This window comes from Gekko japonicus, unplaced genomic scaffold (assembly GCF_001447785.1).
Source record: "Gekko japonicus isolate JY-2015 unplaced genomic scaffold, Gekko_japonicus_V1.1 scaffold3240, whole genome shotgun sequence".
Taxonomy (NCBI): domain Eukaryota; kingdom Metazoa; phylum Chordata; class Lepidosauria; order Squamata; family Gekkonidae; genus Gekko; species Gekko japonicus.
Window position 1 is genome coordinate 77728 of NW_015172111.1, and position 10141 is coordinate 87868.

At 44.5% G+C, this 10141-nt stretch overlaps 1 protein-coding gene across 1 annotated transcript in view; it reads right to left on the bottom strand.

The window, feature by feature from the left end:
- LOC107118602 (collagen alpha-1(III) chain-like) overlaps nucleotides 1-8900 on the bottom strand; it is a 44732-nt gene extending 35832 nt beyond the window's left edge. Inside the window, exons 1-9 of the mRNA XM_015420965.1 lie at nucleotides 8820-8900; nucleotides 8148-8201; nucleotides 7936-8034; nucleotides 5633-5686; nucleotides 4400-4498; nucleotides 4043-4096; nucleotides 3878-3931; nucleotides 2174-2227; nucleotides 448-501 (exon numbers count right to left, since the gene is read on the bottom strand). Coding sequence (XP_015276451.1) covers nucleotides 448-501; nucleotides 2174-2227; nucleotides 3878-3931; nucleotides 4043-4096; nucleotides 4400-4498; nucleotides 5633-5686; nucleotides 7936-8034; nucleotides 8148-8201; nucleotides 8820-8900 — 603 coding nt within the window. The remainder of the gene's footprint in view (nucleotides 1-447; nucleotides 502-2173; nucleotides 2228-3877; nucleotides 3932-4042; nucleotides 4097-4399; nucleotides 4499-5632; nucleotides 5687-7935; nucleotides 8035-8147; nucleotides 8202-8819) is intronic.
- Between the last annotated feature and the right edge of the window lie 1241 nt (nucleotides 8901-10141).

Sequence of the window (10141 nt, forward strand, 5' to 3'; positions counted from 1 at the left end):
CACCCACCCATATATTGCTGTCAGGTTGCAGCCAACTTATGGTGACCCCGTAGGGTTCTGAAGGCAAGAGACAAACCGAGTTGGTTTGCCATGGCCTGCCTCTATGTATGAACCTTGGACTTCCTTGGTGCTCTCCCATCCAAGTACTAACCAGGGCTAACCCCGCTTAGCTTCCAAGATCTGATTAGATTAAGCTAACCTGGGATATCCAGATCAGAGCAAGAGGCAAACAGAGGTGGTTTGCCATGGCCTGCCTCTGCGTAACAACCCTGGGACTTCCTTGGTGGTCTCCCATCCAAGTACTAACCATCCACGATCTGATGAGATCGGGCTATCCTGCGCTATAGGATCAGGGCATATACATACCGATACTCCCGTTTCCCTCCCCCATTTCAGTTGTTGAGAAAAAAAGAAAGAGTAATAACAGGGAGAGAGCAGATAACTTACCGCTTCTCCAGGTTTTCCGTTCTCTCCAGGTGGTCCAGGAGTTCCAGGCAGTCCCTAGAGGAAGACATCAGGTATTGCTTAATACACGGTTCCTTCCCATTTCAAAACAAAGAAGGATGGGATTTCTGTGCTATACAGAATCAGTCTATTATTCCAGTCGGTCCACTGCTATTTAATATGGCTAGTGGTGAGTCTCCATTCCATTTAATGACAGGTTTGTCTGTATTTTCTACTTGGCGCCTTTTAGATGCCAGGGATTAAAACTGGGATCCAAAACATAAGGGCTCTAACAATGGGCCGTGAACCTTTCTGTGTCAAGGTGTGAATATTCGGTGTCACAGGTAAGTCTTTGGCAGAGGGTTCATTAAGTTTATTCCAAAGAGTTTTTTTAGGATTTATTTTTGTTGGAGAAAAAAAGTGACACTGTAGTGAATTTTGGGAGCCCTACACAAGAAAAAAAAAGAGATCAGTACAAATTCTGAAGGAAATGAAAATCATTTTTACGCTTGGGGAAAATTGAGGGGGAAAGGCTGTACTCGCACATCTCTTATAAGTCACCAATATGACAAATGCTTGAAAATGATAATGCGCTTATCGATCTTCATGTGTGGTAATGCTTCTGGGTCGTTTGTTAGCCACAATGAATTATAGCTGAGTTTGAAAAGTTATTCTGCCCTTTCCGTAATAAATAAAGTTGTGGTCCTTTATTCTTCACACGTCTGTTTTGGCGCTCTTTATTCCAGGCCTAATTCAAGATTCCTAATTTATTCCAGGCCTAATTCAAGGTCCACTGGTGGACCTCCTGATGGCACCTGGTATTTTTGGCCACTGTGTGACACAGAGTGTTGGACTGGATGGGCCTTTGGCCTGATCCAACATTGGCGTCTCTTATGTTCTTATGTTCTTAAGATATCCGGCTGTCCTCCACCAGGGCCAGGACCTTTTTGGCCCTGGCCCCAACCTGGTGGAACTCTGCCAACTTCCGTCAGGGCCCTGATGCAATTCCACAGGGACTGCAAGCAATGCTTCGTCTAAGCTGATTTTTGTGAGCAAAAATTTTACTTTGTGAGCCACTGGCATTAAAGGTGTGAGCGAGCAATTTGGCTGCTGCATAAATACGTTTGCTCTGGACTGGCCCGTAGCTCACACAGGGCCCATGGGGGCCGGCCCCCCTAGTGTTTCTTCTGGGCCCCCTTCCTCCTGGGCTGCCCCCAAAGTGCTCCAACTTACCACCTGCACTCTACTTTCATTTAATTAGCTGGTGGGCCCCCTGAGGCCCCCTCCCCAAACAATTCCCTAGCTACAGGGCTGGTTCTGGAGCCCTCCTTCCTGAGCGAAGACCAAAAATGTGTGAGCCGGAGGCTGAAAAACTCTGAGCTAGCTCACAGTAACTCAGCTTAGATGGAACACTGCCTGCAAGGCAGAGATGTTCTGCCAGGCTTTGGTTGAGGACAGCGATGGTTCCGTCTCAGCTGGCGACCTTCTATGTTCTCTGCTGTTTACATCTACCTCGCCCTCTTCCCCCCGTCCGCAAAGTAGCTGGCAGTTGGAATTGGGATTGGCTAATGATCCATCATCTGATGGTCTGAAATATTTTATTAATGTTTTAACTGACTTTATCTTGCTTTCTTTATGGCTTTCGTACATCGCCTGGAGCCCTGCTGTGGCAGGGGTTAAGCAATTCATAAATAAATAAATGAACAGTAAAAGATGAAAGACAATATACCTGGAAACCAGGTGGGCCTACACCTCCGGGTTCCCCTCTCTCACCACCTGGACCCTGGAAGGAGAAAAAGAATGATCGTATTTTGCCATTACAACATGCTCGTATGTCTCATACGAGCTTGTCTGGTCCCATTATAACTCCTCCCTGCAGAATAAACCTCCCCCCTCAACAAAAAAAGAAGGGAAAACCAAATATAAAGATGGAAAACAAAAGTTAAAATGATATGATAACAATTCAGGACATATGTGTCCAAAACAAATTATTGTCTTTTAAAAAATGGAAAACAATTCATATTCCCTCTGAGCTCTTTCCAGAGTGTAGGCTCTGTCATGCCCTTGAAAGCACAGTTGCAAATTTTTAGCGTTTTAAAAAAGAGAAGAAGAAGAGATTGGATTTATACCCCGCCCTTCACTACCCAAGGGAGTCTCAGAGCGGCTTACAAACTCCTTTCCCTCCCCCTCCCCACAACAGACACCCTGTGAGGTAGGCGGGGCTGAGAGAGCTCTTGACAGAAACTGCTCTTTTATCAAGAACAGCTCTTATCAGAACTGTGGCTTGCCCAAGGTCATCCAGCCAGGTGCAAGTGGAGGAGTGGGGAATCAAACCCGGTTCTCCCAGATTAGAGTCCACACACTTAACCACTACACCAAACTGGCTCTGTTATTGCAACTGTTATTGCAGGCATTTTTGATGATCACTTGTCTCAGTTATTGCTTTTCATTGGGTCCAGCCAGGTGCAAGTGGAGGAGTGGGGAATCAAACCCGGTTCTCCCAGATTAGAGTCCACACACTTAACCACTACACCAAACTGGCTCTGTTATTGCAACTGTTATTGCAGGCATTTTTGATGATCACTTGTCTCAGTTATTGCTTTTCATTGGGTGGTGGTGGTGGGAAGTGCTATCCAGTCACAGCCAGTGACCCCTCATGGGGTTTTCAACCGGTTCTCCCAGATTAGGGCCCTTAACCCCTACAGCAAACTGGCTCTGTTATTCCAACGGTTATTGCAGGCATTTTTGATGATCACTTGTCTCAGTTATTGCTTTTCATTGGGGGGTGGTGGTGGGAAGTGCTGTCCTGTCACAGCCAGCTTATGGTGACCCCTCATGGGGTTTTCAAGGCAAGAGACATTCAGAGGTGGTTTGCCACTGTCTGCCTCTGTGTAGCAACCCAGGACTTCCTTGATTGTCTCCCATCCAAGTACCAACCACAGCTGACCCTGCTTAGCTTTCAAGATCTGACAAGGTCAGGCTAGCCTGGGATATCCAAGTCAAGGCAGATGAACAGAGGTGGTTTGTCATTGTCCACCTCTACCAGATGACCTTGGATATCTTTGGTCGTCCCCCATCCAAGTACTAACTAGGGTCGACCCTGCTTAGCTTCTGAGATCTGACAAGTTTGGGCTAGTTGGGGCTATCCAGGTCAGATTGTTTTATTAATTTAACCGATACAAGGTTGGAGTCTACAACTCCCTTCTAGTAAGTGGGGAGTCTTGTTCTGGTGGAAAAAGATTTGCTTCAGCAGAGGTAGCTTTCTTCAAAACAGTAAGACTTTTTTCAACAGGAAGAAGACGTCTCTAATTGTGGAAGGAAGGTGTTGGCACAACCCTATTTACAAACAAGTAGACTTCTTTTTTTTTAGAAAGTGTGTCTGTAACCTAGTACACATTATCTAGATTGCAGCTTATTTATATGGTTGACTTACGGCAGGTCCTGGTGGACCTTGAGCTCCTCCTTCACCGTCCTTTCCAGGTAGTCCCTGTTAAATGGTAAGAATAGCCGCTAGTTATGGGTCAACATAATCCTTATAGAGGTTTACAACTAGAAGGAGAAGGGGTGTGAACTTTCTGAAGGGATAGTTTCTACTCACCTGTCCACCAGGACTTCCAGGTGCTCCTCTTTCTCCATTTTTACCAGGTGAACCCTAAAGAGAAAAAAAGACATGGCAGGATTCAAATCTGAGAAATTCCTACCTCAGGCCCAGAAACTGTGAGGTAGGTCACGAGCACCATACTGAAGAAGACTAAGTCAAATAGCCCGTTATTAGCCCCATTCATGTGGGTAATATCTGCACAAGCAATGTTTCTTTCAATTACTGGAAGGACATGTTAGCCTATGTTGAAACGGTTGGCATACGCTGAACATTTTCAACTCATTGTGACTTTTTCCACAGACAAGTTAAAGAAGCCAAAAAAAAAAAAGGATATATTTTGTACATGATACTAACCTCACTACCTTTTGGACCGGGGAAACCCATCACACCTGGTTGACCTCGTGGGCCTGCTGGGCCTGGAGGTCCACTTCGCCCAGATTCTCCTGGAGAGCCCTAATGCAAATAAATGCAAATTAAAGACATTGAGACACATGGGGGGAAACCCCACAAAAGTCCACAGAGAACAATATGAAAAACCACAGGAACAATACTAATACGAGGGATTAAATAATAGACAATGACATCATGACTCTATCTTGTCATGATTGTACACATGTGTGAATATTTTTTTCAATCACAATGCTGTAAATCAGGGCTCCCCAACATTTTTTAACCTATGGGTACCTTTGGAATTATGACACAGGGTTTTGGGTGCAACTACAAAATGGATGCTGCAGGAGGAGGAGCCAACCACAAAATGGCTGCCACAGGAGGTGGAGATACACACACATAGGAAACCCAAGTGTGGGGTAGAAGAGAGGTAATAAAAACCACAGGAACAATACCAATACGATGGATTAAATAATGGACAATGACATCATGACTCTAGCTTGTCATGATTGTAAACATGTGTGAATATTTTTTTTCCAATCACAATGCTGTAAATCAGGGGTCTCCAACATTTTTGAACCTGTGGGTACCTTTGGAATTACGACACAGGGTTTTGGGTGCAACTACAAAATGGATGCTGCAGGAGGAGGAGCCAACCACAAAATGGCTGCCACAGGAGGTGGAGACACACACACATAGGAAGCCCAAGTGTGGGGTAGAAGAGAGGTAATTAAAAAAATACACTGTGAAAAAGGAATGAGAAAAAACAAAACCAACACTGTGGTGGCAGCTCCAACTGAAACGTTATTTTCATCTGCACAGCTAATCAGATCTCCAGTGGCCAATCACAAGCGCCATCGGGCAAGAGCACCCCATTGCCTCACCCACTTTCTAAAAACACTTTCCTAGGCACCAGGAAAATCATTGTTGAGCACCACAGCACCCACAGGGACCATGTTGGGGAACCCGGCTGTAAATAAACTTCCCTTTAATAATATTTGCTGTTTGCATGAATATTATATAAAGAGATTTGGCAGAGGCATCAACCAAACCAAACACCGAAAGCTTTGCTGGTGTAAATTTAAAGGAAGCCAATGTATCCAGTGAATCTGTATGTGCTACTGCATTTAAACCAGGGCAACTGACATTAAGGTCTACTCTACTGACAAAGCTGGCATTATTAAGCTATTTACATACGGAAGGGCCTGGTTTTCCATCTGATCCTGGGCTTCCTGGACTTCCGGTTAAGCCCTGCACGAGAAAAGAACGATAAGATGCACATCTTGTCAGGGAAGTAAGAACATAAGAACATAAGAGATGCCAATGTTGGATCAGGCCAAAGGCCCATCCAGTCTAACACTCTGTGTCACACAGTGGCCAGAAATACCAGTGCCATCAGGAGGTCCAGCAGTGGGGCCAGGACATTTGAAGCCCTCCCACTGTTGACCCCCCCAAGCACCAAGAAGACAGAGCATCACTTGCCCCAGAGCCCCTATCTATACCTTGTGGCTAATAGCCACTGATGGACCTCTGCTCCATATGCTGATCTAATTCCCTTTTGAAGCCGTCCATGCTTGTAGCCGCCACCACTTCCTGTGGCAGTGAATTCCAAGTGTTAATCACTCTTTGGGTGAAGAAGTACTTCCTTTTACCCGTTCTAACCCGACCACTCAGCAATTTCATGGAATGCCCACGAGTTCTTGTATTGTGAGAAAGGGAGAAAAGTACCTCTTTCTCTACCTGCTCTGTCCCATGCATAATCTTATAAACCTCAATCATGTCACCCCTCAGTTGTCATTTCTCCAAGCTAAAGAGCCCTAAGCGCCTTAACCTTTCCTCATAGGGAAAGTGTTCCAACCCTTTTATCATCCGAGTTGCCCTTTTCTGCACTTTTTCCAAAGCTATAATATCCTTTTTAAGGTGTCGTGACCAGAACTGTTGTTCTATTTCTTATAAGATAAAACATCAGTGTAGTAAGCACCTGTCCTATAAAACTGCAGTGAGTTCGGGATCAAATTTTCATGACACAGAGCTGGTATTGACAGACAAGTTGTTCATAGGAATAATCTCTGTACAGCAGCATTTGGACAACTGTGTTCGAATCGATAAATATGTTTTCCAAGAAATTGATCTGACATCTATCATTCAGCTGAGTCATGATATTACTTCTATCGATTCAATTTCTGCTTCCCATCAACTGTCTGACTCTTCCTCCAGTTTTTGTTTGGTCAATACTTAGATTAAGACCTTTTATATAATGACCTTGATGGTTTCTACTTATTTTTAAAGACTGAGAAATTTGATATCCCATCTTTTGTGAAGGACAAAACTATACAAATATTAAATATTAAGGCTTACTTCATTCAAGAAAATCAGATAAAGCAGAAAATGTTATGGTAGCGATTTACAGTTCTTAAATTAAATGGAGAGTGAGTAGGGTCAAACACCGATTATGGAAAAATCAGGGTAAATGAATGAAAAACATCCCAGTATATATATAATCTTTGAGAATCTAACAAGAACAGCAGTTATATTGCTGGATTTTCATAGACTGGTAGAAAATCCTCTAAGAAGGAGCTCAGAACTTTCCAAAGGTATCTGAGAATGCCACTTGTAGCTGCTACAATCAAATATTACAGATTAGTGAAACCCATTTTGATCATCTTGTATCTTAGCATTTGAACTCAGTTGGTCATCTTGTATCTTGGCATTTAGATTCAGTTCCTACAGTAGATAAACCATCCCTAACAAAGATCAGAGAATGTTCCTTTCTGCCTAGAAGAAATGTCACAGACCATCAGCCCACTGAGGTCAGTATTGTTTATTTATTCAAGTATTTATTCATTTATATATTCGACTTACTATACCGCCCTAACCCCGAAGGGTCTCTGGGCGGTTTACATAGAGGGTTCTAGGAACACTTTCCCCCTTACTAGGGCCACATGGTACATGGTATTGTCTTGTCAGACTGGTCGTAGTATCAGGTAGAGGTCTTTCACATCACTTACTACCTGGTCCTTTGAACTGGACATGCTGGGGACTAAACCTGGGACCTTCCGCATGCAAAACAGAGGCTCTACCACTGAGCCATCATCCTTCCTAAATGTTTTTGCCTTATATTGAATCATAGGTCCATCAAGATCAGTATTGTCTACTCAGACTGGCAGTGGCTCTCTAGAGTTTCAGGCAGAGGTATTTCACGTCAGCTACTCCTAAATGGAGATGCTAGAGGTTGAACTTGGGACCTTCTGCGTGTTAAGAAGAGGCTCTACCCAGTCTGAGCCACAGCCCCTCCCAATAGTCCATCAGTCCATCAAGGTCATTATTGCCTACTCAGACTGGCAGCAGCTCTCCACGGACCCAGGCAGAGGTCTTTCACATCACCGTCTGTCGGGTCCTTTTAACTGGAGATGCCAGACATAGAACCTGGGGCCTTCTGCACGCACATCAGAGGCCCTTCCACCGACCCACAGCCTCTCTCCTGCTTATTGTCTACTTACTCTCATTCCTGGAAGCCCTGGAGATCCATCACGTCCGGGTTCACCAGGACTTCCTCTTTGTCCCGCACTGCCGGGGCCACCTCGTTCACCAGGGGCACCCTTCAATGACATTGAAACAGGGTTATTAATGAAACATGGCAACATAATTCATTCTACAATCTGAAACGAACAGCCATAAACATGAAATTTATATCTAGAAGGGAGGGCTGTACCTTTTCACCCGGAGCCCCATTCCTACCAGCAGGACCGCTAAAACCTGGAACACCCTGAAAAAAACAAACAAAAACAGGACTTTCAATTTTGTGGATGGAAAATAGCAAAGAACAGGTCTGGAATTATTTCCAAACTATCTGCTGAACTACTAAGAAACGTGCCACGTTCCATCTAAGTGGGAAAGTCAAAATGCATTTTGAATCTCTTTTTTTTTCATTTTTTTTTATCAACTCTTTTTATTGTTTTGTAAAATACATTACAAATAATACAAACCTATCGGTCCAAGATTTCAACATATGAATTGTGTATTGTACAAATCGTGAATAAGCCACTTTGGATCCCCATGTAGAGAAAGGTGAATACCTGAAGTTGACTTATCCTGAATTGGACCATATGTCTATCAAGGTCAGTATTGTCTATGTGGGCTGGCAGAACTCTCCAGGGCCTCAGGCAGAGGTCTTTCGCATCCCCTATACCCTGATTCGTTTCAACTGGAGATACCAGGGATTGAACCTAGCAGATATTCTACCCCTGAGCCAATCCTGATATAATCCAGGAATAAAGTGTAAGACTGAAGAATTAAGGGACGATTTCACTTTTCTGCTCTCCTTCTGTTACAGACATTCCCTCATGAGGAAAAGCCTTAGCTGATTTCATTCCCCAGAATTCACCGTGTTCTGAATAGCCCCATTGGCTCTGATATATCTAAGGCTGGTCATGATGAAAATCCCCTCGGAATTCTGCCATAGCATAGTAGCTGACAAAATGGCTCATGTAGGGTCCCCATGTAGAGAAAGGTGAATACCCGAAGTTGACTTATCCTGAATTGGACCATAGGTCTATCAAGGTCAGTATTGTCTATGTGGGCTGGCAGAACTCTCCAGGGCCTCAGGCAGAGGTCTTTCGCATCCCCTATACCCTGATTCATTTCAACTGGAGATACCAGGGATTGAACCTAGCAGATATTCTACCCCTGAGCCAATCCTGATATAATCCAGGAATAAAGTGCAAGACTGAAGAATTAAGGGACTATTTCACTTTTCTGCTCTCCTTCTTATACAGACATTCCCTCATGAGGAAAATCCTTAGCTGATTTCATTCTCCTGAATTCACAGTGTTCTGAATAGCCCCATTGGCTAGCCTGGTCATGATGAAACTCCCCTTGGAATTCTGCCATAGCATAGTGGCTGACAAAATGGCTGCTACAAAATGGCTGCTGTGGGAGGTGATCCCAGCCACAAAAGAAGAACATAAGAGAAGCCATGTTGGATCAGGCCAATGGCCCATCCAGTCCAACACTCTGTGTCACACAATGACCAAAACCAAAGTGTCACCAGAAGGTCCACCAGTGGGGCCAGAAAAATGATCGCCACAGCTTAACTTCAATGACAGTGTATATCCTCGCACTATGGGGCACCTGCCGGCAAAGTAGCGTTTGTATAAATCTGCACAGTCAATCAGTTCTACAATGGTCAATCTCAGAACCCTTGTTGGGCAGAAGTCCCACCTGGTCCTACCACACTTTTTGGGAAAAACTGGGCAGGTGCCAAGAAAGGTGTTGGTGTGCACCATGATGCCCGTGGGCAATATGTTGGGGACCCCAGTCTATAGGATTGATGACTACTTGCCCTATCTCCTGGATTTCCAGGCAAACCATTTGTGCCAGGTTGGCCAGGGGCTCCCGCCTTGCCTTCTTCTCCTGGAGGACCAGCTGCACCGGGAGTACCGTTTTCACCCTGATAAAATGATACAATAAAATATTATTAAAGCATGAATTGCAGATTAAAACCTACCAGGGCTGCATAGGTAAATACTTACACGCTCGCCTCTTGGTCCTGCTTCTCCTTTGGCGCCGTTCTTACCGGGCTCGCCCTAAAGATGAAGAGAGCACCATTACAATGGTCCTAGCAGGTTCATCCAAAAGGAATAGCACAGCAAGATGGATCATGGGGCCCTCCTCTGTTTCCCATCATGCTTGCATTTGATTAAAATC